A 17,599-nucleotide genomic window follows, 5' to 3' on the forward strand; every position below is an offset into this window, starting at 1 on the left:
CTTAAGTGTTTACAAGCACAGTTCCACATGCTTGGCCTTTGGTACGTCACATAGGCGCTTGGTTTTGGCCTGGAGGCATGGCAGCACACGACATTGTGAAAAGTGATGTCCTATCTTGCTGGGGGAGAGGGAGGGCCATTGAAGCTACCCCAGCAGCTTGTTCACCATGGACACTTCGCATGAAAGAGTCGGGTTTGAGTCTACCTGAAGGTACCCCTCAAGTACTGATCTATAATTGGCCACATGGTGCATCATTCTTTCATCCATTGTCAGCAAAGCAGGGTTTTGGTGGTGTGGAGCCTGTCCTGGAAGAATGGGGCGGGGCGGGGAACAACCTGGATGGAACACCATAGCAGGCCAATACTGCATAATGAATGAATGAACGAACGAATGAATCAATGACTCAATCAATGAATCAATCAATCACTCAATCAGTCAATCAAATTTTCCTATACAGCCGACTCTCATCAGTCATTCAGTCATCCTTCTGTTTTTGCCCAACAGAATAAGATGCAGAGAAGACTGAGAAGACATAGTTGTTATGTATCGCAGTCTTTACTGAGCTTCTCCTATAATCACAGCACAAACTTAATTTATATATATATATATATATATATATATATATATATAAATACATATACGTATATATAGTGTATAATGTAACATAAAACCACAAACAGTAACTGAATTGTACACCACCACAGCAGTAATTTAATAATTACATACATCTTGAATTATGTTCTTTATTGATAACCAATTAATTTTCTTTAAAAGTCTTTTTGGAATAGCACACATGCACAAACACGTACAGGCAGTTCCCGGGTTATGAACGTCCGACTTACGTACAACAAACCAACCGCAGTAAAGCCTATTACATTAAAAATTTGAATTACATACAACGGTTCCTAACAACAAACAGGCGCTACTTTGCAACGGTCTACAGCGGTCTGTCAGCTCGTGGGCACGTGAGCCCGGGGAAAATTAATTCTTTTCAGTCGGACCACGTTGCTGTTAACGGTGTCTCATGTGTTATTGCATTTCGCTTAAATTATTTTGTTTTCTCGCTATTATAAATACTGTAGTAACATTTAGTATTATCTCTTTCTATGGGTCTCTCTGTTATACACACTGTAGTTCCATTTTATTATTATTATTATTATGATGTTAAGATGTTTTAGTGTATCTGGAAGTGTTTCTTCAATGTTTTTTATGCACAGAAAGGTCACTATACACTATACTCGATACTACTAAGACAAACACTTGACTAACTGACATTAGATACGAACCATACCCAACTGTCAGACTTGCAAACAAATTTGACTTAAAGACAAACTTAGAATGGGACTTGGGCGTAATCCATGGACTGCCTGTGTTAGAAAAAGCTTTTGAGTGGCTCTTTTCATATATTAAAATCTGACTGAGGCCTATGATATGCATCACTATTAAATATATCCTTTACAAGGGTATCAGCAATGACAACCAGCAGGCAATTTTGTGTCCTGGAGAGAGAAATCTTTGGGTATGGAAGAGCAGACACAGTCTTGTTTATTGACAAACTTTCCTGTGGATCAAGGACCACAGAGAAGCGCTAAGCGGTGCTGTCAGCGAAACTTTTCTCATCTCCGTATTCCGTGCACAGTTTGCTCGGCAGTGTGGCTTCTTCACTCCTCAAACTTTCTCCTGCCAAGTGCATTCGCGCAGCTTTTATCTCGCGCTTGTGTTTCCTCCTCCCGCAGCAGATCAGGTAAAAAATCTCTATGACGTTCAACACTAGAGACACGCAGGCCATCACGAGCATGAAGATGATGAAGATGGTCTTCTCCGTGGGACGGGACAGGAAGCACTCTACGTGGAATGGACAAGGTGACCTGGAGCAAACAAACATTGGGTCCAGCACAAAGCCGTAGAGGTAGTACTGTCCCAGGATGAACGCTATCTCAAAGAAGATCTTGAAGAACACGTTCACCAAGTAGCTGCCCAGCAAGTTGCCCTTGATCTTAACTTTCCCTCTGCCATCGGTGTATTGGGGCGTCTTCACAATTCCCTTCTCGTTTTGCTCCTTCATTTGCTGCCACAGTTTCTTCTCCTGGTGAACGACTAGCATGACGTGGCCCAGGTACATAATGGTCGGCGTGGAGACGAAGATGATCTGAAGGATCCAGAAGCGGATGTGGGAGATGGGGAAGGCGCGGTCGTAGCACACGTTCTCGCAGCCGGGTTGCTTCGTGTTGCAGACGAAGCCCGACTGCTCGTCCCCCCACACCCTCTCCGCCCCGGCGCTAAGAACCAGGATCCTGAAGACGAACAGGACGGTGAGCCACACCTTCCCAATGACCGTGGAGTGGGACTGCACTTTGTCCAACAGGCGGCCCAAAAAGCTCCAGTCTCCCATTACTTACTGAATATGTGGCGCTATTGTGAGACAGAAGAGAAGAAAGAAAAGTTCGGGTTAGTAACGGACAGCTTCAGCTTATAAAAATACACACACACACACACACACACACATTTTCAGGACCGCTTGTCCCATAGGGGGTCACGGGGAACTGGAGCCTACCCGGTAACACAGGGCGCAAGGCCGGAGGGGGAAGGGGACACACCCAGGACGGGACGCCAGTCCGTTGCAAGGCACCCCAAGCGGGACTCGAACCCCAAACCCACTGGAGAGCAGGACCTGGTCCAACCCACTGCGCTACCGCACCCCCCCTTATAAAAATAGACAGTTATAAATGCAATAAATATGGCAAGCTGGTGCAGTAGGTAGTGCTGGTGTCTCGCAGCTCCTGGTCTGTAGATTTGGGTGTTGCTTTGAAGCCAGCTCAGTCTGGGTGGAATTTGAATGTTTGTGTTCATGCTGTGTTTGTGTGGGTTTCCTCAAGGTGCTCTGGTTTCCTCCCACAGTTCAAAAACATGCATTTCACGTCAATTGGGGACTCTAAAGTGCCCTTATTGTGTGTGTGTGTGTGTGTGTGTGTGTGTGTGTGTGTGTGTGTGTGTGGTTGCCTAGTGATTGACATGTGCCCTATTTTTTTGGATAAGCTCCAAACTACCACAGCCCTGCATTTGATAAGTGCTTATTGATTTTGTATGGATGGATTATTAAAATTTGAGAAATGTTTAAACCTTTAATACTGAAAAGAACCACATATTATATTATTATAGTACATTATAATACATTATAATATTTGTATGATATACATTTGTATAATATAAATTTGTATTATAACATAGTACATTATAGTAAATTATCATATTTGATTGTTTTTTTTTTAGGATTAACCGCAGTAGGTTAGGAGGGCACGGTGGCGCAGTGGGTTCGACCAGGTCCTTGGGTTCAAGTCCTGCTTGGGGTGTCTTGTGATGGACTGGCGTCCCATCCTGGGTGTGTCCCCTCCCCCTCCAGCCCTACGCCCTGTGCTGCCGGGTTAGGCTCCGGCTTGCCGCGACCCCGCATAAGACAAGTGGTTTCAGTCAATGTATATGTGTATAGTATGTAAACAGTATTTTAACAGCCCCATTCTGGCAACCCTGGTTCTTCAAAGAATGACGCAGTGTGCATTTATATTTTCTCACAGCCCATCACAAGTTCGACTGACTATTATTTTAGTTTAAGAGTACATCACTTTACCCCCATTTCAGCTGCAGTTAGACTACCAGGCAGCAGTATACAGTACATAAGTCAACAAATACTATACAGAATAAATTAAGGAATCATCCTACCTTTACCACTGACCAGTTTTTACAATTAAGGCTGTTAAAAAAACAGGGTTCAGTTTAAGGGCTTCACTGAAATTTGTCAGTTTGTCAGAAGTCTTTAACTCTGCATGGACCAGTGGAATATCAGTGGTGTATTAATAACTAACTTCCATTTTGAGGCTTGCACTCTCTGAATATGTATAGTTTACACTGAAACTAAATATACCTTAAAACATGCACCTTAAATAGGTAACTAATTTTTAATTAAGGCTGAATTTTCATGAAGGTGCGAAAACAGGATTTTAGAAATACAGGACATTTGTATGTTATTGTTTTGGGCGAACTGCTACTCTAGAAGTGTAGCAGTAGTAACGGTAGTAGTAGTTGTACTAGTATCGTTAATCTCAGAAAGAAGTACTTTGCTGATTTTGGTTCTGCAATGTTTTATAACTGTTCCATAAATTATGATGATTTCATTTTTCCTAAATTTAATACATTTCTAAAACGTAAAATACGACTTCTGTAAAAACGTTATTTCAAGAACATTAAATGAAGGGCCTTTTTAAACGGTAGTTTTATTAGTCTTCATAATGACAATCTTGCAATTAATTTGGATGAATGAATGAACAATTAACACGTATTAATAATATTAATACTGAATGCAATACGAGCAATAGAAATATCAATGCAATATAAATTACTAATTGTTATGGTTTATGACTTAAACAGAAATAAGCTGTTTTTTTTTAAAAGAAATCAAAGAGTAAAATGTCTTACCAGGCCGAAGCAACACAAGTGTCAGAAAGGAAATCAAAGGTTCAAGTGCCAGCGATGAATTGTTACCACCAGTGTTTAATGTCGTGTTGCATAAGACGTGCAGGAGAAATGTCACGTTGCTCACGACAGGCACGCGGGATGAAGTCTAAATGCGCAGAGAGTCCGACTCCATCAATGATTTACAGACCTCGACTATCTTGAATTTAATATTCTCACCCAACTCTTCACAATTTAGGAATATACTCTTGATCGTGTCAGTATTCGTTCTTGATTTCAGTTGAATATTTGACACTTGCACGTTTAAATTACACTGCCCTGCCTTAATGATTTTGAATCTTTTTACAAAAAGTCATCATTTTATTCATATGCATTTTAAGGATCATTCTATGAACTTTAATAATGTTAAATTGTCATTACCACTTTGTGAATTTCCCTGCAGGGATTAATAAAGTATTGTCCTATCATGTCCTATCCATGTCTAATCTTCAGCAGAAGGCCATGGCAATCGACAGGAAACTCTGCTTAGATCATTAAATGCATTTCTCCGAGTGAAGAATTTTTGCTCGGCCGCAAATTCTTTAAATACCAAACATTTGTAATGTTTGTCTGGACTTATTCGGCTGTGAGGGTTTGGGTTTAATTTAATTACAGTCATAACAAATGCAGTTACTCTTGCTGGATTACACAGTGAAAACTTGAAATAGAATTTCACTCTCTTTTGGTGTTAATATTCTTGGTTTGTGTTGGTTAAACCCACAACTGGAAACAAAACCTTAGCGAAACACTGCGAGAAAGTACCCTTCTTAAAGGTACAACGGCAGGACTCTGCCAGACCCGCATTTCCTCAATCCATGTGCCACCCACAGGTGTCAGAGTTACTTCTGAGTGTTTAATTTTTCTGGTAAGAGACGTGGAAGCCCCCCTGGAGATATACCCATGGGGGTGGCACCAAGGACAAACTCCAAGAGGAAGATAAATATTTTCTAAAAACCCCCAAAAAGGGACAAAGTTCCGCCCTGTGGGAATCTGCCTCGGGGAGGATCGCTGTGAAACTATACCAGGTGGCTCTGCTTTCGGGAGAAGAAAATAAACGTTTTCGGAAACCAAATGAAATGTTTGAGTAGATCTTCGCTTGCGCAAACGTGCCAGACAAATTTTGAGGAGTTTGTTTAACGTAAATGAGTCGACCGACTGCTTTTTTAAGGGCTCGGCTCGAAAGTGTGCGTAGAGGATCCAACCGTTCATAAGACTGTTTCTGTTTTATGCCATAATTTCTTTTATTAACACCTGAAAAGTGCAACAGACTTGGAATTTCAGAAATCCCTTGAGGGAGGTCACGTCGTATTGCTTTACCAGTTCAAAATTTGAGATAGAATGACAAGAACGAGATAATGTTTAGTGGTACACTAAGACTGCAATTTATTTATGACGTGTAAAAATGAGAATGTGACAGAGAAGCAACTCCTATTTAAATAAGATAATATAGATATCAAACAGAAAAGAAAACCAACACTTTAATAGTCATTACAGAATACAAATTACTCTCAAAACTCAGACAGTCAATATTTTTAATTTAAACACAATATCCTTTCAAACCATGGACAAACCTGTACAAAAACTATGTAACTTTATATTACGAATCCATTTAAAAAGTGTATACATATATTTGCATAGGCACATTTTTCTGAACTTTGTGTTAACTGTCAAAACTGCTTATGCTGTAATAATATGGAAAATATTCAATTATTTTGTACATTAGTCTGGAAAATTTATTCTGCTGTGAAATTTTTGTCAAAATATTTTATCCCAGTCGAATTTTCCATTTAAGTTGCATATAGGCATATCATGTTAAATCTGAATTTGAATCGCATTGATAAATATTACACATCTAGTGTTTATTCAGTAACAGTTTTGTATCACTAGCACCTTGCAGGCTCTGAGGTGGGCTCTGACCACTCTCCAGTTCCAGATTTAGTTTGTTCTGGAGGGCACCCTCTTCCTTATCCATGCGCGATTGCCATTCGGGCATCGTGAACTTGTTGGGGTACTTGGCCGAAGTGATTTGGCGTGTCCCTTTCCGACCTCTGGATCTGCACTTCAGTCGTGTGCAGAGCATGTAGATGGTCTCAACCACGTTTAAGGCCAGAGACACGCAGGACACCACGAGCATGAAGATGATGAAGATGGTCTTCTCGGTCGGCCGGGACATGTAGCATTCGACCGTGAACGGGCAAGGTTTCCGAGAGCACGGAAACATGGGCACCATCACGAACCCGTACAGGTAGTACTGGCCCACGATGAATCCCGTCTCAAAGACAATTTTGACAAAGAGCTGCGTCAAGTAGCTGCCCAACAAGTTGCCCTTGATCTTCACTTTCCCCTTGATGTCAGTGTATTTGGGCCTCTTGATGATCCCCTTCTCCTCCTGGTCCTTCAGATGGTCCCACAGCTTTTTCTCCTGGTGAACGACGAGCATGACGTGGCCCAGGTATATCAGGGTCGGCGTGGCGATGAAGATGATCTGCATCACCCAGAAACGGATGTGGGAGATGGGGAAGACGTAGTCGTAGCACACGTTCTGACAACCGGGCTGCTGCGTGTTGCAGACGAAGCCCGACTGCTCGTCCCCCCACACGTTCTCAGCCCCAGCACCCAAGACCAGGATCCTGAAGATGAGCAGAACACTCATCCATATCTTTCCCAGGACCGTGGAGTGGGACTGCACCTTGTCCAGGAGCCTGGAGAGAAATGACCAGTCTCCCATTCTTCTCACCTAGTGGATACTAACAAAGACACGCAAGAAATGTACAAAATTACTGTCGTGGTCTTTTGATTTATACAGCTTTGTTCCTTGGAGTTCAACCTTGTTTCAAATCTATATTGTAAGATTAGGTATTAGAAATTCACCTGGGTGTGTTCTGGCTCTTTGTCAGATGGTGCTGGTGTCACCCGAAGGCTACATTTAAATTTTTAAGCAAGCGCACATGTTTTTGGTTAAAAAAGTATAGTTGATTGTCTAACAAAACATTGAAGATAATAGTGTTTTCAAATTATTAAACATGTCTCAGATGTATTTATTCATATATATTGTGATTGATTAACAGTCAGGTAAAACACTTATACTGGTATTTTTGAAATGTGAAAAAATGGAAAAAATCTGATTAAAATATTCGCAGGTATTGACATACGGAAAAATATATCTTTTGATTTGTTTCGCAAAAGTACGAAGGAGAAAAAAAAAAAAAACTGAAAAATGAACTCTTACCGTTTGAAGCAAAACTCCTTTCCTCTGGTTTGGCCTCGGTCTCTAGAGCTCAGTGTCGTTATCGTAGACTGGAACTTGACTTTTTTGGTTGCGGAAAGTTGTGCAATGTGACGCTCTTACTGGTCAACTGTCACGTTCCTGTAAACTCAGCAAATAAAATCCAAGGGATTCAAAATCCAGCTCCTGCCAGAGCAATACAGCCGCATGGCATATTAATGATTGCCTTGTTCTTATGATAACAAGGAGCATATTCTGTGTGACTCGGCATTCTAACTGCACACATACTTTTGCACTGTTAATGCATTTGTGTATAATACACAGAACGTCACACGCAATATTTGATCAAAAGTCCCATGACTTTAAAAAGTGCACATTCAAAAATACTTGCGTTAAAGACGAAAAAAAAAAAAAATCTGATCAACAAACTAAATGTCAAGGTGCTTTTATAGGAATTAAGCTTTTTTAATATTCCAAACCACAAGCAATGTCAGTGGCTTAAATATATACTTTTAACTGGTGGAAAAAAATTTTTTTCTTTAAATTAAATGTTCAGTTTGTTACATTATCGTTAAAAATATCCATCCATCCATCCATCCATCTTCCTCCGCTTTTATCCGGGGCCGGGTCGCGGGGGCAGCAGTCCGAGCAGAGTACTCCAGACTTCCCTCTCCCCGCACACCTCCTCCAGTTCCTCTGGGGGAACCCCAAGGCGTTCCCAGGCCAGCCGGGAGACATAGTCTCTCCAACGTGTCCTGGGTCTGCCCCGAGGCCTCCTCCCAGTGGGACAAGCCCGGAGCACCTCCCCAGGGAGGCGTCCAGGAGGCATCCGGAACAGATGCCCGAGCCACCTCAACTGGCTCCTCTCGATGCGGAGGAGCAGCGGCTCTACTCCGAGCTCCTCCCGGGTGACTGAGCTCCTCACCCTATCCCTAAGGGTGCGCCCAGCCACTCTGCGGAGGAAACTCATTTCTGCCGCTTGTATCCGCGATCTCATTCTTTCGGTCATGATCCAGAGTTCATGACCATAGGTGAGGGTAGGAACGTAGATCGACCGGTAAATAGAGAGCTTCGCCTTACGACTCAGCTCCCTCTTCACCACAACAGACCGGTACAATGACCGCATTACTGCAGACGCCGCACCGATCCGTCTGTCGACCTGCCGCTCCATTTTTCCCTCACTCGTGAACAAGACCCCAAGATACTTAAACTCCTCCACTTGAGGGAGCAACTCCCCCCTAACCCGGAGGGAGCAATCCACCTTTTTCCGACTGAGAACCATGGCCTCGGATTTGGAGGTGCTGATTCTCATCCCCGCCGCTTCGCACTCGGCTGCAAACCTCCCCAGTGCACGCTGCAAGTCTTGACTTGATGAAGCCAACAGGACCACATCGTCCGCAAAAAGCAGAGACGAGATCTCGCGGCCACCAAAACAGACACCCTCCGTTCCCTGACTGCGCCTAGAAATTCTGTCCATAAAGATAATGAACAGAATCGGTGACAAAGGGCAGCCGTGGCGGAGTCCAACATGCACCGGGAACAGGTCTGACTTACTGCCGGCAATGCGAACCAAGCTCCTACTCCGGTCATACAAGGAACGAACAGCCCGTAGCAACGAGCCCCGAACCCCATAATTCCGAAGTACCCCCCACAGGATGCCACGAGGGACACGGTCGAATGCCTTCTCCAGGTCCACAAAACACATATGGACTGGTTGGGCAAACTCCCACGAACCCTCCAGCACCCTAGTGAGGGTATAGAGCTGGTCCAGTGTTCCACGGCCAGGGCGAAAACCGCATTGCTCCTCCTGAATCCGAGGTTCGACTATCGGTCGGATTCTCCTTTCCAGTACCCTGGCATAGACTTTCCCAGGGAGGCTAAGGAGTGTGATCCCCCTGTAGTTGGAACACAATCTCCGGTCCCCCTTCTTAAAAAGAGGGACCACCACCCCGGTCTGCCAGTCCAGAGGCACCGTTCCCAAACTCCACGCGATGCTGCAGAGGCGTGTCAGCCAAGACAGCCCCACAACATCCAGAGACTTGAGAAACTCGGGGCGAATCTCATCCATCCCCGGAGCCTTGCCACCGAGGAGTTTTTTGACTACCTCAGCAACTTCAGCCAGGGTAATGGACGAGTCCCCCTCCGAGTCCCCAGCCTCAGCTTCCTCTACGGAAGGCGTGTCGGAGGGATTGAGGAGATCCTCAAAGTACTCCTTCCACCGCCCGAGAACATCCTCAGCTGAGGTCAGCAGCGCACCACTTCCACTGTAAACAGTGTTCGTGGAACACCGCTTCCCCCCTCTGAGTCGCCGGACGGTTTGCCAGAATCTCTTTGAGGCCGACCGAAAGTCTTCCTCCATGGCCTCACCGAACTCCTCCCAAGCCCGAGTTTTTGCCGCGGCGACTGCCAGAGCCGCGCTCCGTTTGGCCCGTCGGTACCTGTCAGCTGCTTCAGGAGTCCCATGAGCCAGCCAGGCCCGATAGAACTCCTTCTTCAGCTTGACGGCATCCCTTACTTCCGGTGTCCACCACCGTGTTCGGGGATTGCCGCCGCGACAGGCACCGGAGACCTTATGGCCGCAGCTCCGAACCGCCGCACCGACAATGGAGGAGCGGAACATAGTCCATTCGGACTCAATGTCCCCCACCTCCCTCGGGACCTGGTTGAAGCTCTGTCGGAGGTGGGAGTTGAAGACCTCTCTGACAGGGGCCTCCGCCAAACGTTCCCAACAGACCCTCACTATGCGTTTGGGCCTGCCAGGTCTGTCCAGCTTTTTCCCCCGCCATCGAATCCAACTCACCACCAGGTGGTGATCAGTTGACAGCTCAGCCCCTCTCTTCACCTGAGTGTCCAAGACATATGGCCGAAGGTCAGAAGAAACGACTACAAAGTCGATCATCGACCTCCGACCTAGGGTGTCCTGGTGCCAAGTGCACTGGTGGACACCCTTATGCATGAACATGGTGTTCGTTATGGATAAACCGCGACTAGCACAGAAATCCAATAACAACTCACCGCTCGGGTTCAGATCAGGGAGGCCGCTCCTCCCAATCACGCCCCTCCAGGTATCACTGTCGCTGCCCACGTGGGCGTTAAAGTCCCCCAGTAGAACGACAGAGTCCCCAGTGGGAGCGCTTTCCAGCACGCCCCCCAGGGACTCTAAAAAGGCCGGGTACTCTACACTGCCGCTAGGCGCATAAGCACAAACGACAGTGAAAGACCGTTCCCTGACCCGAAGGCGTAGGGAGATGACCCTCTCATTCACCGGGGTAGACTCCAACACATGGCGGCTGAACTGGGGGGCTATTAATAAGCCCACACCAGCCCGCCGCCTCTCACCTTGGGCAACGCCAGAATAGTGGAGAGTCCACCCTCGATCGAGTAGAGTGGTTCCAGAACCCAAGCTGTGGGTGGAAGTGAGCCCGACTATATCTAGACGGTATCTCTCAACTTCCCGCACCAGCTCAGGCTCCTTCCCCGCCAGTGAGGTGACATTCCAAGTCCCAAAAACCAGAGTTGGCGCCCGAGGTTTGGGTCGGCCGGGCACTCGGCCCCGACCACCGCCCAAATCACAATGCACCGGCCCCTTACGGTTTCTCCGGCAGGTGGTGAGCCCACCGAAGAGCGGCTCCACGTCATGGCTTCGGGCTGAGCCCGGCCAGGCCCCGTGGGCATAGACCTGGCCATCAGGCGCTCGCATGCGAGCCCCCCCCCAGGCCTGGCTCCAGGGTGGGGCCCCGGTGACCCCATACCGGGCGGGGTAAACGGACGCCTTGATTTTTCCTTCATAAGGGGTTTTTGAACTGCGCTTTGTCTCGTCTGTCATCCAGGACCTGTCTGCCATGGGAGACCCTACCAGGGGCATGTAGCCCCAGACAACATAGCTCCTGGACTCATTCAGGCACTCAAACCCCTCCACCACGATAAGGTGGCGGTTCACGGAGGAGCGTTAAAAATATTAATAAAATAAAAATAAAACATGAGACTACCTGCAATGCTTAGCTGGAGATGGTGATAATGAAGCTATGAATGAAATATCACTGTCAATGGCTTTTTACATAACCTGTACAAGTGAAGTGTATATAGAAGGAAGGGTGTTGGTAGGGCAGGGACTATCAGACATGCATGGAGAGTTACGATACCTTTTCCAGGGGCCAGTCCACACAGCACCACAATCCTGGTTCATATGGAAAAAAGTGATCTGTCATAAGATGTAACGGGTTGGGAAAAAATAAATATATAATTAAGCATATGTGAGGGCAGCAGGAAGTGGAGTGCTCAGAGCTGCTGCCTTTGGACCCAGAAGCTACAGGTTTGAATTTCACTTCTAACTATATTACCCAAACCTACATTTACATTTATTTATTTAGCAGACACATTTCTCTAAAGCAACGTCCAATTAACTCTATGTAGTGTAATCAGCCCGCACACCTTATTCACCATGGTGACTTACACTGCTAGATACACTATTTACACTGGGTCACTCATCCATACATCAGTGGAACACACTCTCTCTGTCACTCACACACCATGAGTGAACCTGAACAGCAAGTCTATGGGATGAAACCACAGAGAATGGAGAGAACATGGGGAGAACATGCAAACTCCACACAGGCTGAGCAGGGAATAGAATCCATGTCCTCTCACACCACCCACATGCTGTGAGACAGCAGCACTACTTGCTGTGCCCCTGTGCCACCCAAGGTACTTACTGTAAGTTGCTCCAGCTGTTTGAATGGGTAAAGAGTTGTCGGTAGCGTCATGTTGTAAGTCTCTTTGCAGAAAAGCATCAGCTAAATAAATAAATGTGGCTCCTGCAGCTTCAACTAACAAATTAGGAATATGTAGGAACAGTTCTGTTAGCACAGTGCACATGGAGAGGGGGGCACGGTGGCTCTCTGGTGGGTCTGGGGTTCTGGTCCTGCTTGAAGTGCCTTGCGACGGACTGATGTCCCATCCTGGGTGTGTCCCCCCCCCCCTCCAGCCTTACGCCCTGTGTTGCCGGGTTAGGCCCGGTGCCACCGCGACCCCACTCTGGACCAGTGGTTTCAGACAGTGCGTGTAGTTTAGATTAAAACTCTTTCAAAACTGAGTGCTTACAATGAGAGAAGCTATTGCTATACTCTGAAATCCCCCCGCAAACAAGTGAGGTTGTTAGTCAAGGCAGAACACACACGTATTGTTAGAAACCACCTGTCGCAAGTAGGGTCATGGTAAGCTGGAGCCTAACTCAGAAACACAGGGAGTAAGGACACACCTCAGACAGGATACCAGTCCCTTGCAAGGAACCCCAAGGAGGACTTGAACCTCAGGCCCCCCCAGAAACCAAACACAGGCCAAATCCGCCATACCGCCATCCCCAAGGCAGAACAAAACAATAGAAACTGATAGGCCTGAGATGTTAGTCATTATGACACTAAAACCAAGGCATCTGGTAGTGTTGCGGTTAGAGTCACTGCCTTGGGATCCAGAGGTTGCAGGTTTGATTCCTAGCTGTAGTACTCTTCAGCAAGGTACTTATCCTACATCACTCCAGTAAATTACCCAGCTGCCTAAATAGGTAAATAACTGTAACTTGCTTGGGAGAAAAGCATCAATTAAACAAAATATGCAGCTCCTGTATTAGCAGGGTGACTCATGAGGCATCCACTATTCTAGTTCCATGGAACAGCTAGCAGTGTCAAGGTAAAGGAAGATGACTTCGTGTTGGTTGAAATCGTGACCGTGTCATTTTCGTTGCGTTGCCCTGGAACGCGCACTTGCCCGGAACTGCTCCGGTATTAATACCCAGCTCTATAAACATGTAAATAGGTGTAAACTGGATTGGATGTCTGGATGTAATCACTGTGACCACTCCTGGGAATAATTTAGCGACAACCAAAAATTCATCACGACAAAACACTTTGCTTGCTAAGTTCCCCCTTAAACCCATCCAGGATGTTAACAGTCAAAAGACAGTTTATTTTGTGTGTTTCATCAACATTCACAATGCAGACATGTTCATCACCCAATATCCATTTTAACAAAATTTCAAATAACCGATTGCAGTGTTATATTTAATTCAGCATTAACCAAAATACTTATGCTAATAGTGAACATGAGTACACCTGGTTAGGTGTCTTCGTTGGAGATGGTTCACCGTTTTATTAATCGTAAAGATGTGAGAGTAAACAGGGTTGGAGTAAACAAGATATAAGTAAAGAAATAACCGGCATACAATGTATTCTTCTTAATCCTTTCAATGAATGACTGGTTTCCGTGTGCGGGTTGGTCATGCCGAACCATGTTTTAATCTACCGGTTTACAACCGTTGTACACTAGCTGCTTAGATCTGGACCTCCTCCAGAATGGCGGTGTTGTCTTCTGAGGCCAGGCTCTTGGTGAGGCCGCTGGCCAGCTTCCTCCCGTGGAGCTCAAGTTCCATGTTCATCCAGTTCTGGATCACCTGGTCCTTGTTTTTAAACTCTTTCCTCTCCAGGATCGGGGTGGCGTCTGTCACCATATAGTCTTTCCTCCGATCCACACACCTGTGGACTGTCCGGATGCAAAGATAGACGATTTCAATCAGGTTGAGGAGGGCGGACACACAGGCCACTATCAGCATGAACCAGATGAAAAGGGTCTTCTCGGTGGGCCTGGACAGGAAGCAGTCCACCTGGTGAGGACAAGGGGACTGCCTGCAGACGTAGCGAGGCTCTAGAGTGAAGCCATACAGGTAGTACTGGCCTACGATGAAGGCCACCTCAAGCAGTGTTTTAATAAACACGCTTGCCAGGTAACTCTGCAGCAGACGGCCGTGAAGGTTGACCTTGCCTGTGTTGCTGGTGTACTTGGGCATCTTGAAGCCTTTTCTGACCATTAAGCCGCTGCATTCATCTTGGGATTGCTTCTCCACCTTCTGCCACATCTTCTTCTCATTGTGGATGACGTGCAAGACGTGGCCCAAGTACAAGAGGGTCGGTGTGGAAACGAAGATGATCTGCATGACCCAGAAGCGAATGTGGGAGATGGGGAAGGCGTGGTCGTAGCACACGTTCGTACAGCCAGGCTGCTGTGTGTTGCAGACGAACCCGGACTGCTCGTCCCCCCACACCCTCTCCGCCCCGGTGCTGAGAACCAGGATCCTGAAGACGAACAGGACAGTGAGCCACACCTTCCCAATGACCGTGGTGTGGGTCTGCACCTTGTCCAGCAGGCGGCCCAGGAAGTCCCATTCGCCCATCGTTTTTTTTTTTTTTTCTGTGGGTTGCGCTCCTAAAAGAAAAATAGTGATTTTATGTTGAAAATAAAAACTAAACTATATGGTACTTTGGGAGGGATGACACTGAGTTTGATGCTATCTCAAATGCGAATGAGTAAAAAAAGGCAGTGGTTCACTCTACAGTTATGTGTTTGTTAAAATTTGGCGTATTAAAAATTTACATGGAGAGAGGAGGTGCTGTAGTGGTTACAGCTTCTGCCTTGCAGTCTGCAGGTCTCGGATCCTACTGTAGTAACTTTGATCAAGGCACTTGAACTCACACACACACACACACACACACACACACACACACACACACACACACACACACACATTGTCTGAACTGCTTGTCCCATACAGGGTTGCGGGGAGCCGGAGCCTAACCTGGCAACACAGGGCGCAAGGCTGGAGGGGGAGGGGACACACCCAGGACAGGATGCCAGTCTGCCGCAAGGCACCCCAAGTGGGACTCAAACCCCAGACCCACCAGAGAGCAGGACCCGGTTCAACCCACTCCACCCCTAGTCCTTGAACTGATATAGCAAAAATTACACAGCTGTACAAATGGTTAAATTTGTACTAAAAAAGTAAACAAAGGTACATTTTGTATCAATAATTTTGCTAAAAAATCTAGTGGGGCTTAGGGATCTGACCTCGCCTAGTCTCCAAACACTGATTGTATAGGGGATGCCGTGTATTAGAAAGGGACACTTTCCACCCTTCTACGGTAGCACTGTGCTGTCCCAAACCAATCAAGAACCAGAAAAAAAAATTAAGATGAAAACCCAAGGCATTTTAAACTAACTCCAATTAATTTTCAGAAATAAAATGTTTGCACTAAAAATATCAAGAAATTGTGGTTTTAAACACAACAAACTTGAAGAATCGGTTTAAGACCAGAACAAGTTAGTAAAGTGAGTTATTTTTCTTACTTTGTTGAGAGTATCTTGTTTTTTCACTGAAATATGATTGGTGTTGAAAATGCTTTTTGTGAGCATGAAAAAATAGGAGATTCCCAAATTAACTTTTCTTAGTCTTATGAGATACATCTCCATATTATTTCTTTTTCGTCAGCAGGGGGCATAGTGGTTAGAGCTGTTGCCTTGCAACCAAATACCCCAGGTTTGAATCCTATCTCCAGCTGTAGTTCCCGTGATCAAGGCACTGAAGTGAAAGTAAAAATTACCCAGCTTTCCGAATGGGAAATAAAAGTAATCTCGGGTACTAGGACACAAACCAATCATTGTAACTACAGACTTGGATTAACCTAGTTTGTCACAGATTTCTTTTACTATTATCACACTTAATACTTCCTCATTCAATGACTACATTCATAGCCAAAGGGCACAGAGATATGCTGTGTATATTGATAAGTCAGAAGCTGAGAGTACGTTTCATATCAATAACACTGTTTCTGCAGCCTAGTGGGAACTGGGGATCTGACCTTGTCTAGTCCCCAAACACGGATTGTTTAGGGGAAGCAGTGCATTTGAAAAAGACTATTTCCACCCTGCTACTGTAGGACCTTACTGTGCAAAACCCAGCAAAACCATTAAAAAAAAAATTAGGTAATTAACACTGATTTTCAAAAATAATAATAAAAAACTCAATCCGCAAACAAACCTTTTTTTTAAGGTGACAAACAACATTAAGGTCAATAAAACCTGAAGGCTCATTATAAAACATGGAGAACTGAGCAAACAGGAATCTGTGATTTTGCTAAGAGTATCTTGTTCTTCCAGTGAAATATAGAATTATGACTAGTGGTAGTGTGAAGAAGAAAGAGGAGGTACCCAAATGAACCTGGAGTCTTATGAAGCACAATTCCATATACTGTACTTCTAGTTCAGCAACATTTACTCTAGGGCAGCAGGTGGCGTGGTGGTTAAAGCTGAATGCCACCACCTCCTGCAGTACCCTTGATCAAGGCACTTAGACTGACATGTTGCAGTAAAAATTGCCCAGCTAAATGGGTACATCACTGCAAGTGGCTTAAAGTACAAACCTAAAATTATACCTTACCTTGGAGTAAAGTGTCAGCAACAGCGATATCTAATAAAAGAAAACTTGCAGATGTGCCATTTGTGCGAAGAACTCACCTAGAGTGGTGTCTGCGTCAGATGACGTACGGCGTCGAAACCGACTGCTCGGTGCGCCGTGTCCTTCCTCAGCTGCGAGATGTCAGACAGACGCGGGGTGTACAAAAGTTTCCATCCAGATAAAAACTGAAAAAATATATCTCCTACGTCAGAGGACCTGGAGTGTACCACACTGCTCCGGAGAATTAGCACAAGACAGCCTTTCTGGTCTTACTAAAGGTTGCTGGATATCTGAAAGCAGGTTATTGATGTAATATCACGTTTAAGATCTTAAAAACATGAAACATACACCACCGGCAACTTTTAACATGTGTAAAATATCACGGTCCAAATTCTGTTGACACAAAATCTAGTCATTAATGGATCTGCGCAAGCTGAAAACCCAGACATCCAATTTAACACATTAAAATTTGTGTTGAGAAGGGTCCCGGTGAACCGGAGCTTATCTCACAAACACCGGGCGCAGAGTGGAGGGGGGTACACCGTGGACGGGAAGCCAGTCCATTGCAGGGTAGCCGCTCACACGCT

The 17,599-nt window shown here is 45.5% G+C and overlaps 3 protein-coding genes across 3 annotated transcripts; all 3 read right to left on the reverse strand.

Moving 5' to 3' along the window:
- Positions 1 to 1,042: 1,042 nt before the first annotated feature.
- LOC108928449 (gap junction Cx32.2 protein-like) lies at positions 1,043 to 4,565 on the reverse strand. The gene is made up of 2 exons (XM_018742380.2): positions 4,471 to 4,565; positions 1,043 to 2,412 (listed from the first exon to the last, which is right to left on the reverse strand). Exon 2 carries the CDS (start codon positions 2,390 to 2,392, stop codon positions 1,589 to 1,591), a length of 804 nt encoding a protein of 267 aa, XP_018597896.2. The 5' UTR covers positions 2,393 to 2,412; positions 4,471 to 4,565; the 3' UTR covers positions 1,043 to 1,588.
- A 1,672-nt stretch (positions 4,566 to 6,237) lies between these two features.
- Positions 6,238 to 7,818, reverse strand: gja13.1 (gap junction protein alpha 13.1). The gene is made up of 2 exons (XM_018742420.2): positions 7,736 to 7,818; positions 6,238 to 7,253 (listed from the first exon to the last, which is right to left on the reverse strand). Exon 2 carries the CDS (start codon positions 7,232 to 7,234, stop codon positions 6,359 to 6,361), a length of 876 nt encoding a protein of 291 aa, XP_018597936.1. The 5' UTR covers positions 7,235 to 7,253; positions 7,736 to 7,818; the 3' UTR covers positions 6,238 to 6,358.
- Positions 7,819 to 13,922: 6,104 nt separating this feature from the next.
- On the reverse strand, positions 13,923 to 17,133 carry gja11 (gap junction protein, alpha 11). Its single transcript, XM_018742423.1, has 2 exons — positions 17,072 to 17,133; positions 13,923 to 14,986 (listed from the first exon to the last, which is right to left on the reverse strand). Exon 2 carries the CDS (start codon positions 14,952 to 14,954, stop codon positions 14,058 to 14,060), a length of 897 nt encoding a protein of 298 aa, XP_018597939.1. The 5' UTR covers positions 14,955 to 14,986; positions 17,072 to 17,133; the 3' UTR covers positions 13,923 to 14,057.
- Positions 17,134 to 17,599: the final 466 nt, after the last annotated feature.

Source organism: Scleropages formosus, chromosome 1, assembly GCF_900964775.1.
Source record: "Scleropages formosus chromosome 1, fSclFor1.1, whole genome shotgun sequence".
Taxonomy (NCBI): Eukaryota; Metazoa; Chordata; class Actinopteri; order Osteoglossiformes; family Osteoglossidae; genus Scleropages; species Scleropages formosus.